At 36.3% G+C, this 13,564-nt stretch overlaps 1 protein-coding gene across 3 annotated transcripts in view; it reads left to right on the top strand.

Annotated features, from left to right (window-relative positions):
- The window catches only part of egfra (epidermal growth factor receptor a (erythroblastic leukemia viral (v-erb-b) oncogene homolog, avian)), an 85,828-nt gene that overhangs the window by 47,667 nt on the left and 24,597 nt on the right, over nucleotides 1-13,564 (top strand). For 2 of the 3 annotated variants that reach the window (XM_067454322.1, XM_067454323.1), the window contains exons 7-16: nucleotides 356-497; nucleotides 852-968; nucleotides 2,434-2,560; nucleotides 3,949-4,022; nucleotides 4,137-4,227; nucleotides 5,423-5,622; nucleotides 6,926-7,058; nucleotides 7,957-8,047; nucleotides 8,255-8,412; nucleotides 8,553-8,594. In XM_067454322.1, the coding sequence (XP_067310423.1) occupies nucleotides 356-497; nucleotides 852-968; nucleotides 2,434-2,560; nucleotides 3,949-4,022; nucleotides 4,137-4,227; nucleotides 5,423-5,622; nucleotides 6,926-7,058; nucleotides 7,957-8,047; nucleotides 8,255-8,412; nucleotides 8,553-8,594 (1,175 nt within the window). Of the gene's footprint in view, nucleotides 1-355; nucleotides 498-851; nucleotides 969-2,433; nucleotides 2,561-3,948; nucleotides 4,023-4,136; nucleotides 4,228-5,422; nucleotides 5,623-6,925; nucleotides 7,059-7,956; nucleotides 8,048-8,254; nucleotides 8,413-8,552; nucleotides 8,595-10,852; nucleotides 12,946-13,564 lie in introns of those variants that run through there. The other variant, XM_067454325.1, reaches the window with a different exon arrangement.

Here is a 13,564-nt window from a genome sequence, read left to right on the forward strand (position 1 = left end):
AACCTGAAATATTTCAATTGTTGTGCAATGAATCTAAAATATATGAAAGTTTAGAAGGACCTGTAAAGTCGCAATTACCTTTTTTATGTATTTCTATTCTGTTGGAAACAAGCTTCCATTGAAGTGTACTAACGCCTTTGAAAAAAATACAAGAAGCTTGACTGTCCTTATTAAATCTATAACACTTCAGAAATTATTCTAATTAAACAACACAGTGCATGTCTGCAATATTACAGTGAAACATTCAATACCAAAGGAGTGCACAGCTGCCGTAAATGTAACCTCAAGGGCATTGAAGATGCTTTCGGACTAGTGCACTCATGGGAAATGCTGTTTGTGTGCTTGCGTTCTGCAGGCCTGTAAGGACTTCCAGGATGAAGGGACATGTAAGGATGCATGTCCACGGCTCATGCTTTACGACCCTAACACCCACCAGCTCGCTCCCAACCCCGACGGAAAGTACAGCTTTGGGGCGACGTGCATCAAGTTATGCCCACGTAAGGCGAGGCTGAAGTCAGAATGAGACACCATTCTTCACAGTTTTTTTTTCTGCTTGGAACACACGACCAGATTCTAATTATATCTTTCATGTGAATTCAAGCTGTTAGGTCTTGCATTGCTGCATTCTAGAGATTAATGTTTTAGGTGTTCTGGGTTAAAATATAAACAACACAATCCAGGCAAAGAGAATCACTCTGGTGTGTTGATCTGCAACTCAAACTCTGGTTTCTGAATAACATCTCAGAAAGCAGGATAACCATGACAGAATTATTTTAGGCATTAGGATTGTGTTGCTGGTTGGTTGTGGTTAATGACTCTGGAGTGACTGATGGTTTGATATTTTTTCTCAGACAACTATGTCGTGACAGACCACGGGGCATGTGTAAGAACATGCAGCCCTGGCACCTATGAGGTGGATGAGGGTGGAGTTCGGAAATGTAAGAAGTGTGATGGCCTGTGTCCAAAAGGTACAGTTGAGACTGCTGGTCAGGTTTTGTAAAAAAAAACAACAAAAAAAAACTATTTTTTTAAAGAGGAAAGAATATTTGTTTGGTCTTGTTCTTCTTCTTCTTTTTTTTTCTACTTTGACAAATATCTTGTTTTAGTTGCATTTACAACTGTATTTTATTTTAATTAAAAATATATATATAATTAACTCTTTCCATGCCAGTATTTGTTTTTAATAATTTTCACAAAACTTTTCCTGGCTTTTTTTAAATGCTATTTAGTTGTATTGAAAATCTGAACATACAACATTTTGAGCAAAAAGCTGAGAAACTCACATTTTTGTCTCACTTTTAATTCAGAACGATGATCAAAACACAGATGGAGTAGAGTCCATCAACATTCCTAAAGCGTCACAGTCCTATAGCTCATCCTGGGTCGACATTTTACTCATTTAAAATTAGGCATTTTGGATTTATATGCTGTTTAATGTTGATGATCATGTTATTTTACATATACATCCGCTTACATGCTATCCCTCGTTTCTGCTTCTTTTTTGCCTGAGTTTTGATCAGGAGATTCAATACTCTTTCAGAAGATCTGTCCGCATCCCCTACCATATAACAGTGAAAACATGGAAAGCCAAAATTTTTGTCAATGGGGAAAAGTAAAACTATATAGATGGCATAAAACAATAATCCATTACAGTGTCTGTTAGTGATCTTTTCTTCAATAAAATTGCACGTTAACTATTTTTACTAAGCTTTTCTAATACAGTCTACATATAGCCGTGATATATTGTATGTTTGCGTGTGTGTATATAGTATTGTTCAAAAGGTTTGGGGTTGATACATTTTTTTAAAGAAATAAGTCTATTATCTCTCAGCAAGGCTGCATTTGTTTGATCAAAAATATCAGATTATAAACATATTTAACTTGTAAATCATTTATTTCTGTGACGTCAAGTTGACTTTTCAGCATCAGAAATCATTCTGATATTGTGATTTGGTGCTCAAGAACCATTTCTGATTATCATCAATTGGGAAAACAGTTGTTTTTGTAGGTTTTAGTGCATTTTGTTCAGGATTCTTTGATGAATGAAATGTTCATAAAAGTTAATGAATAGTACAGCATTTATTTGAAATATAAATATTTTTTAATATAATAAATGTCTTCACTGTCATCAATTTAATGTGTCCTAGCTGAATAAAAGTTACATAATGGCTCAACATATTTAACAATGACATTTATTTATGTAAATTTCGCTGACCCCTTTAATATACACATTACATTTATGTTTGCAGGATGGTTGAGAAACGCGCATTTTAAAGACATTCATACATCTAATGCCTTCAGATCCAAAGTTTATTCAGAATTTAAGATAATTCAAAGCATAAATTCACTAAATTTATTATTGCCTTCAGGGCTAATTCGTCACCTAAGAAAGGAGTTGCAGTTAATATTTAATGTGTGTGCTTCCATCCCCAGTTTGCAATGGGCTTGGAATGGGGCCTTTGACCAATGTCCTGTCAATCAATGCCAGCAACATTGACTCCTTTGAGAACTGCACAAAAATCAACGGAGGTGTTGCAATCCTCACCATAACCTTCAATGGGTGAGAATGATGTTTTATACACTCTGATAACAAATGATTTACTATATAATGCTTTGTACCATTCTATTTTGCTGAAAAAGACAATTATTATATACAAATATTTTTGTTAACACTTTATTTCAATCGTCCACTTTAGACATTCTAATAACTATTAGTAACTTAGCAACTACACATCAACTAAATCTTAGAGTATCTATTAGTAAATTGTTTGGTTAGGGTTTTGGTTAGTAGTATAAGTTGACATGTAGCTTCATAGTTACCAATGTCTGTTTGGGAAGCGTCCAAATAAAATGTTAGCACGTATTAAGCAGACAATCTACTGATACTCTAAAGATTTGTATTTGACATTTATCTGCAAAGTTATCGGTACTTATTGATTCTTATTTTGATTAAAGTTACAAAAGTTAATCAGTGATTTTCTTTTTCTAATATTTAACTATATTACTTATTTCGTATTTAGGATTTTTGCAGTAAAATTTCCAAAAACCACTAGGCCAGTGTTATATATTTTGTTGAAAGGTTTTCAACTATTTGTCAATTGTGAGAAAATTGCTATTTTAAACAAGAAACTGGAACTTCTGAGGGAGTTGCCTGTAAATTGCGTCATATTTGCGTTAGCCTCAGTTTTATTTTGCCGAAACTCTTTATTCTTAGCAGTGTGCAACAAGTGTCACAGCAGCCGCTGAACGAACGCACATAGTAATGTCATAATAATTTTAAACACACTTAAATGTATCTAATATGATAAACAGAGCTGTGTTACCTCATACTCATGACCAGAAAAGCGGAAATAACACCGACGACTGTGTCCCGTCATAATAAAAGTCTCGTTGCTCGAGAGCTGTGTTGCGTATCAATCACTCCAGGGGCCTTGCTCAACTCCCTCAACACTCGCTCCTCCTCTGCTTCATACGACAGTAATGTTAATAATCACATCCATGAACATGATTTCTGCCTAAATCCTATCATGTTTCTTTGCCACCGGCTGTGAGGTAAAAAGCACATGTCCCAAGATTATGCTTTAAATTTTGTTGCATTATTTTCCTGTTAACACTGTGAAGCTGCTTAAAAACAATCTGCATTGTAAAAAGCGCTTTGTAAATAAAGGTGACTGGTAAAAGGTGAAAGGTGACTCCACTATCTTGAATACTTGGTACCAATTTTTGATACCAAACCCTACTTATAGTCAGTAGATTGTCTGTTGAGGGAGCATCAAAATAAAGTGTTAGCAGATATTAAACAGAGAGTCTAATAATCTAATGAGAGTAAGTTAGACATATAGTTGCAAAGGTAGTAGAATGTCTAAAGTGGACCATCAAAATAGTATTACATTTTTATTTTTATTTGCTTAGCATTTACATTGTTTGATTGAGCCATTTTTTTTTTAGTGACCAGCATACTAAAACTCCTGGGCTGGACCCAGAAAAGCTCAACGTGTTCAGAACTGTAAAAGAAATCACTGGTGAGAATGCAGTGGTTTAATATTGGATGTATGATTGTTAATATGGTGTATGGGGTATGCAGAGGACTTTTAGCCCCTCCGTGTTCATAAACTTCTTCCTCTCCCAACTCAAAGGTTACCTGGTCATTCAGCAATGGCCGAAAAGCATGTCATCCCTCAGCGCCTTTGAAAACCTTGAGGTCATCCGCGGACGGACAAAAAAGCAGTAAGTCAATAAAAAATACTACAGTTTCAAAAATGGATTTTGCACCAGGTAATTATAGAAACTAACCACCAGGGCGGTTCCTCAAACTAAAAGTTGCTGTTTTTCTGGTTGCAATCGTACCCACAATAGGAGCTCTGAAGTGATATAAGTGGCGCTTGTTGTTGTGACTTTTATTATGACGGCAATGAGAATGACAGAGCTGAGCACTCAGCGCTCCCATTCTTCATCTCCACTAGTTTATGATCTGTTCTACAGTCTTGTCTAATACGTTAAAGGGATAGTTCACTTTGAAATTAAATTTTGATATGTTTTAGCTTACCTCATGGGCATCCGAGATGTAGGAGTATTTGTTTTCCCAGTAGTTTCAGTTTTGATCATTTTAGGTCAAACCGTTCTTGTCTGTGCCTCACATAATGCAGGTCTATGGTCACCACCTCAAAGAGCATACACAGAGAAGTCCAAATTAAACAATCCCCCATCGTAAGTACACACTGATGGCCTAAGACACGAAACGAGCGGTTTGTGTGAGAAAACGAACAGTATTTATATCGTTTTTACCTCTTGTACACCACAGGAAACATGCACGCACGCCCTCGGATCAGTCGGACGTAGTGGTGTACAAGAGGTAAAAACAATATAAATACTGTTCGTTTTCTCACACAAACCGCTCGTTTCGTGTCTTAGGCCATCAGTGTGTACTTACGATGGGGGATTGTTTAATTTGGACTTCTCTGTGTATGCTCTTTGAGGTGGTGACCATAGACCTGCATTATGTGAGGCACAGATAAGAACGGTTTGACCTAAAATGATCAAAATTGAAACTCCTGGGGAAACAAATACTCCCTCATCTCGGATGCCCATGAGGTAAGCTAAAACATATCAAAATTTAATTTCAAAGTGAACTATCCCTTTAACTGTTATACAAAAAAGAGCTAATTTAGTTCCCCTAAAAGACGTTCCTAGAACTAAAATCATTCCCAGTTCCTGCGGCGTGAACACCAAAAAGCGGGTACTTCTGCCATTAGTTCTAGGAACTATGAAAAAGTTCCTCTGGTGCAAAAGCCCCTAAATATATTGTCATTCTCAGAGAAGTTTGATGGATTACGACAAATTAGGCAGCTGCTCCTAAATAAATCATTTTGTTGAGTCTGTTTTGCATATACAGAACTTCCATCTCTCTCTCTTGCTCTCACAGAGGTGCATTCAGCTTTGCTGTCACCAAAACTAAAATCACACATTTCGGCCTGCGGTCTCTGAGGGAGATCAGTGATGGTGACGTGGTCATTGCTCAGAATGAGAATCTCTGCTACACCAGCCCTGACCACTGGAAAAGCCTCTTCAAGTCTACAGACCAGACTGTCAAAATGTCAGCAAATGCTAACTCTACCACCTGCGGTAAATGGATCATCTAGTTCCAAACTAGTTTTTGTTAATACAATAAAGTTAGTAAATTGGTATGAGCCACAACAGTATGGATGAATAGAATGAACTTCATACCTGCATGCAAATCCTTCCCAGCTAACACACGAAGAACCAGTTTCGTAATTTAATGGTACATTTTGGTAATTTCATGACTAACTAATTGAAAAAAAACATAACTATGATGCTTCATGTTCGTAGTTTCTTTTGCTCTTTATTTATAATAAAGTGATATGCAATGCGCGTGACCACTTTTGCATCGTATAAAGCTACGAGCACAGTGTAATTTTTCTGAGAGGCTTATTTCGTAAGTTACATCTCATCTGAACACACATCTGAATCAGGCACTTTTTTACTTAAAGGGATCCACCCAAAACTGACACCCAAAATGACAATTTTGGGTCAAATCACCCAAAAAGGACAATCACCCAAACACCACCAAAAAAAGTAACCCAAAAAAGACAACTTTGTTACAATTTACTCTCCCTCAAGTTAGCCATTGACTTCCATACTATTTTTTTTTTCTATTATGAAAGTCAATCGGGTTACCAACATTCTTAATTTTTGTTCAACAGAACAAAGAAACTCATGCAGGTTTGGAACAATATAAGGGTGATTAAATGATGACAGAATTTTCTTTTTTTGTGGGCTATCCCTACCTGCGTCAACAGTTTTCACCCACGTTTTTTCAAAATAAAAGCCTCACACCAGAAAAATTGAATTACTTTTGTTGTTTGTTCTTTGACCACACACTCACGACCCACTCTTGCAACCCACCAGTTTAGAAACACTGGTCTAGAGAACACATGAATTAAAAAAACGAATAAATAATTTATAATAAACACTGCAAAATTCAATTAAAAAAACACAAAGAATTGGTAATTTTTGTAACTTGACGTCAGATATGCCTATGCCACAGATTGGACAATGACTTCAAGCTTCCTTGGTTCTTGCATCTATCATAAATAAAGTATGTGAAATAAAGAGATTCAGTTGTTTTGACTACTTTTATGGTGATTTGTTTGCATAGAAAATAGCTATGTGAAGATTCTTCGTAATGTCACATTTTTCATAAAAACGTAGGGTTTGCAAAAAGTAAAGTAAAAAAAAAAAATCTCTCTTTTTGGGTGAGCTATTCCTTTAATACAATCATCCATTTGTAATGGAAAGTTTTACATTCTTGCTTTTACAGATTTTTAAAGGTTGATTTAAAAAAATGTGCTTGGTATATGTGCTTTTGTGTTGATATCTTATCTCTGTGTGTGTGTGTGTGTTACAGAGAACCAGAACAGCACATGTGATGAGTTGTGCACTGCTGATGGCTGCTGGGGTCCTGGTCCCACTATGTGCTTCAGCTGTAAGCATTACAGCCGTAAAAAACACTGTGTGGCTTCCTGTAACCTACTGGCTGGGTGAGTGAGAGCATTATTATGCCTTCTCCGTTGATTTATGTTCAAATTCGAAATAACAGCTATACAATAGTCCTAGTCTCTTAATGCCAAACCTTAAAATTGAAAATTGTCTCATCATCGCCTGCCATTCCAGATGCATATTACTTTCCTTCTTCTGCATAAGAATTGAGAACAAATATTTCAGCTCTGTTGGTGCATACAATGCATGTCAATAGTGTCCAAAATAACATAAAGGCAGCCTAAAAGCATTGTGAATTGTGTGGACTGACAGATAATATAATAATCTCAACAAAATCATCTCAATAAGCTCAAATCATGATTGATTGTTTGGTTGGAGGTTTAGTTGGTTGGATGGATGGATGGATGGATGGATGGATGGATGAATGGATGAATGGATGGATAGATGGTTGGTGGATGGGTGGCTGGATAGCTAAATGGATAGCTGGGTTAATGGATGGATTGATTGATTGACTGACTGATTGATCTATTGATTGATTAATTGGCTGATTGACAGACTGACTGACTGATTGATCGATTGATTGATTGATTGATTAATTGGCAGATTGGCTGATTGATTAATTGATTAATTGGCTGATTGATTGATTGATTGATTGATTGGTTGGTTGGTTGGTTGGTTGGTTGGTTGGTTGGTTGGTTGGTTGACTGACTGACTGACTGATGGATTGATTGTGGCCAGCTGACTGTACATTGTCTCTTTCTTATTTTTTTATGGATTTTTATTAAAAGCAATGTAGAAATAGAACGGGAAATGTTGGGAGAGGAAGAGGGGGATATCTGAAAAAAGTAGCACAACTATTAGTGAATTTGAACGTTTTGGTATTAGATGACTATTTCAATTTTTCGATGATTTAAACTATACTATTTTTTGTCTATATAGTGAGCCACGTGAATATGAGGTCAACAAAACGTGTGCTGAATGCGACTCTGAGTGTCTGCTCATGAATGAAACTCTGACCTGCACCGGCCCTGTAAGTATCAAACAGCACCACACGTTATGCTAGATGCCAGTAAACAGTGTTTACTCTTATTTTTGAAATAGCTGATGGCAGCACACCAGTCTCTCAAACCAATGTTTTCTGTCCCAGTAGTGTCCTGGAGACACATCATTAAATTCACATCACTACAAGACTGTAGAAAAGTTGCTTGTTGCCATCTAATTGCCAACTTTTGTCCAGGGACCCGACAAATGTACAGTCTGTGCTAACTACAAAGACGGGCCGCACTGTGTACCACGCTGCCCGCAAGGCGTACCGGGAGAAAAAGACATACTCATTTGGAAATATGCTGACATGATGCACATTTGCCAGCCCTGTCATGAGAACTGCACCCAGGGGTGAGAGAAGCTTTATATACGATGCTTTCATTTAAATGCAATGACATAAAACGGTCATTTGTGTAATTCAACCATGTTCATCGGGGGACTGCAGCGTGTACTAGTTGTGATTGTTGGATTTTATTTGTTTTGTTTTGCAGATGTACTGGGCCTGATCTGACAGACTGCAAAGATTTCAAAAGGTGAGAAATAAATCCGTAATGCTTTGTGATTCTTGGGATATCCCAAAAATGGTGTATATGACAGTGTTCATACATTAACACTTTATTTTGATGGTCCACAGTCTAACTATAAGTAACTTTGCAACTACCCATATGAAAAAAACCTATATGGTTCATATATAGCGACCATATATGTTCCTTACTTAAATCAGTCAGAATTATCGTATATGTTTAATGTAAGTCCCATATATGTCATACACAAAATCAGACCGTTTATGGCCCATTTCATACTAAAAAGCACACAGAAAACTTTTGGGTCATGTATGAGTACTGCAAAAATCTTATATGAGTTTTACATGTAAACAGTATGCAATGGTATATGGTATTAGTAGAAAATACATGATATTCATATACAAATCATATAAAGTTCTTATACTGAATCATATGCTAGTCATATTAAAGTCATATAGGATTTATTTATATTTTGTGTCATTTGTTTATATGCTTTTTATACAGATTTCATATTTTTTAAATAGGGAAATGGTGTGTTAGCTCTTCAAGTTTATATAATATACATATAAACTACATATAATAATCATACATGATTTCAGTCAATATTACAACATCTCTGCATATACTAAACATATGATTTCAATCAATGACATACACAAATTTGTGATGGAAACACTTTTATTTCAACACAAAATGAAATAATCAAATTATACTCCACATGAGTAATTTACAATTCCTACTTGATAGCAAACTGAACTTTGCTCAGGAAAAAAACAAAACCCAAAAAACAACAACAAAATACATTGAACACAGTATAATGACCATCAATCAAAGATAATTAACAGATTAGTTCACACCAAAATGACAATTGACTGATAATTTACTCACCCCCATCTCATCCAAGATGTCCATGTCTTTATTTCTTCAGTGGAAAAGAAATTAAGTTTCTTGAAGAAAACATTCCAGGATTGTTCATCATATAATGCTTTTCAGGTGCAACCAAAATGTTGAAGGTCCAAATCAACGGCGTTTCAAAGGGCTTCGATGGCCTTCATAGCCTCTGCGTGATCCCAGATGAGGAATAGGGTCTTATCTAGTCAAACGATCAGTCATTTAAAAAAATTTATATACATTTCAACCTTAATTGTTCAACTTGCTCAGCTCTGCGAGGTGCCAAGGATGACGTAATCACGTGTAAATGGTCACATAGACGTAAGCAGAAGTCCTGCTCTCGTGTTTACAAAGCGCTCATGTGAAGACTAATAAATGCCCTTTAGCAAAAACACTCAATTTTCAACTTCAGAATCATCCAATATCGTTGTTTTATCTTTTTTTTTATTTGCTAGAGGGCATTGTATTACTCTTCACATGAGCGCTTTGTAAACACGGAGGTGGAACTGCATTGATTTGGACCTTCAGTATTTTGGTTGCATCTGAAAACCATTATATGATGAAAAATCCTGGAATATTTTCTTCAAAAAACTGAATTTCTTTTCGACTGAAACAAGAAAGACATGAACATCTTGGATGACATGGGGGTGAGTAAATTATCAGGACATTTTAAAAAATCATTTAAAAAAGGCCTTCTGAAGAGAAGCTATGCATTTTTTATTAGAAAAATCTCCATATTTTTTACTTTAGACTAAAATAGCTATCTTCCGGCAGTCAACCGTGCGCGTCTACTTACGCCAAAAGAGTGACCTCTGACCTGAAGCATGATGTATTGATGAATGCGGATATGCAGAGAATAGAGGAAAACAAAACACTGGTCACGAATTTGAATTTAAAGAGGATTCGATAAAAGAGAAGCGCTTGATTTTGTTGCCCAGAGAGACGTTGAAGCTTACGCTCATCCTACATCGCATCACTCAGGTCACTCTCTGGTCGCAAGTCGTCTGCCATGAGCTGGTTATTTTAGTCAATAAGGTTATAAATATGGATATCTATATCAGTATCTATATCAATTACTATATTAACTTATTATTTCACATAGTAATTATAATACACATATTAAAGCTTTATTTGTTGTGTTCTGAAAATAAATGAACGTCTTATGGGTTTTGAACGACATGAGAGTCATTTTAACAACATACATTTTTGGGTGAACTAAACGTTAAAAATTGACGAAGTTTAATAAATACTGTTATAATGTATTGCTCATTGTTAGTTCATGTTAGTCAATACATTACAATAAAGTCTCATTTGTTAACATTAATTCAAGTCTTACAACTCAGATTACATAAACTTCTTCAACACTTCCCATTCAGAACTGAACCAGTCCTCATGGGATGAAACAGTCTGTGGCTGAACCTGTTCTTCTTGCGTGGAAAATGTTTTCATGAAGATCTTTCTGTGGAAGAAAAAGAAAATCTTCTTGTCCACCCCATTTACATACAGGAATATTAGAAACACGTTTCAATATAATGTTTTTTTCAGTATAACAATATATTCTTATACAGTTACTTACTTTCTATTACAAAATTGTAATATTGTACATCATTTAGATTCATATATGTTGCAGTTACATGAATGCAAATTATAGAAGTTTATATTTTAGCTATATTTTAACTACATTAGAGCAATTTGCAAACTCAAGTTCACTAAAACATTAACTCTTTTAAAGTGAATTGGCACAAAATAGACTATTAATGATGACAAAAGGAACATACCGGTAAACAAATCACATTACATTTATTCTAACTTTTGCTTTTTGTCAGTGTCACACAGCTTTCACTGTCACACACAATCGTTGTATAACGTTATCTATGCAAACCATGAGCTTTAGGGTTTAACTTAGTTATCAAATGACATAGTTAAACAACTAGAATAGTTGTTTTTTACATTTGATTATTTAGCAGACGCTTTTATTCAAAGGGAATAACAAATGAGGAGACCAATCATATAGTTTAATAACTTTAATACAAATATAAGCATTTTTCACTTGTTTTTGCACATTAAATACTTGTAATTTAATTTTTGCACGTGCGCAGCATAATTAGGCTTAACGTTACCTGTACATTACCTAACACTAAGGCTGTGGCACCGACATGATAACAGAAACGAACAATTTACAAATCTTTTAGCAAATCTTGCCATTAAAGAGCATATTGCAGGTTAGAGACTCCAGTGAGTCAGTGTATAGAAAAATAATATAGGACCTAGAATTTCTTTAAAATATACTTGTAAATACGCTAATAAGGCTTTTTGAGTCGTTTTTGTGAGAAAATTTTACTTCCGCATCTAAAAATGCGCATACCGGAAGTGACATAACGAAAGGGAGTGCCGTGACTTTCAACCATAGAAAAACAATGGATCGCAATGGCAGTTCGGACGCTGAGGAAATTATAAATGTTTATTAATACTCATATGGCAGACCACAGCCATGCAATTATGACACACAATAAGGGACAGGCCAGGATTAGACAGAACAACGATCAGAAGAGAGGATTTGTAGGAGTATTGATACCAATGACAGAAACTAATAATAAGTTCAGACCATCTGGCTTAAGTCACACTCGCCGTCCACATTAGACGTTAAAGCCGGGCGCGGGGCGTACCGTTACCCGGTGCTGTTTTTGATGACAAATGAGCTCGCAGACGATGTTTTTCCCTCGCGTGGACATTATGGATGCTCGTATGGTCGTGGCTCGCAGCATGTGAGGAAAAACACGACGAGCTGAGCACGTTTCTCACACATCCCTCTCTCACGATATTTTTTAAACATACAAAATCAAAAAAAATCAGGAGTCGGCTTGATTTTCACCAGCATGGCTGTCCCCTATTGCCAAATCATGCACAACAATGTCACAGGCTAGATCTATGAGTATTATTATGCTATAGCTCAGTTGCTGCAACCATTCCAGTGCCTTTTTACACACACACACACACCATGACACACACACATACATACGCACGTGCGCTCTCACTCCCTCTCTGATTGTTTCTGTTGAAAAGGCTGCTGTTCTATGCTTTTCAACAAATCATTTGCACACAAGTAATGTTTTCTATCTAAAGCTAGCAGCAACATTGAGTCTCTATTTTGAGTCTCCAGTCTCTGTTTAACGCAAAAGCTCGTGTGTGTTCGCCCGGATCGCCTCAGTTACGGTGCTCAGTTCACGCGGTTTCTCCGAGCTGATCGTCTGACGGATCCGTGACCGGCCGTCACACTCCGCCGCGGCTGATCCACAGACAGTACAATGTGTTGTTGTGATCCTTTATTCACTCATTCTGTGTTATGGGTTTATTTTGTGCCGATTCACCGTCGATAGTGTGAGGATGTATGACGTTTTGAGTATGTATTTGAGTGAATAATATACGCTTGAATAAAATATACATTATCAGCACATAATTCCTGACTTTTTTTTTTTTTAAGTGTGAGACTATGCATTTGTGTTTATGTAGCCTACATACTTTGTATTAATCAATGTTCAAATTGATTAATGTAACAACAATAACCAAGAAGCATTGCGTGTGAGTATTTAATCATTTAATATTATCCTTTAACTACATGAGTATTGCAATGTTAAACTTCATCATATCGCTGATAATCCGCGGTGTAAAGTGAACACACACACACACACACACACACACACACACACACACACACACACACACACACACACACACACACCACCGCGTGTGTCAAAGCAGATGCAGAAGTGAAGTACCGTTCTCTTAACCTGCACAAAACGCCACAATGCAGCTTTTCTAACTTTTTTTTTTAGGAAACCTGTGGACTCAATGTCCTGGCAGGCTGGACACAATAATTTTCCATGACAATGATAAATTTAAATAGAAAAACTACCGAAAATACACTGATTACTACAGAATACCAACCTATTCTGCACTGAGCCAATGCAGAGCTTGGCAGACGACTCCCTGTCGTGACGTAATATGACGCGATGTTGAAAAAAACAGCGGTTTTACAAACAGCCAACGAAACGGCCACTTTATCTGCTAAATTTGTGCTCTTATGTCTT

The sequence above is a fragment of the Pseudorasbora parva genome, chromosome 9, assembly GCF_024679245.1.
Source record: "Pseudorasbora parva isolate DD20220531a chromosome 9, ASM2467924v1, whole genome shotgun sequence".
NCBI lineage: Eukaryota > Metazoa > Chordata > Actinopteri > Cypriniformes > Gobionidae > Pseudorasbora > Pseudorasbora parva.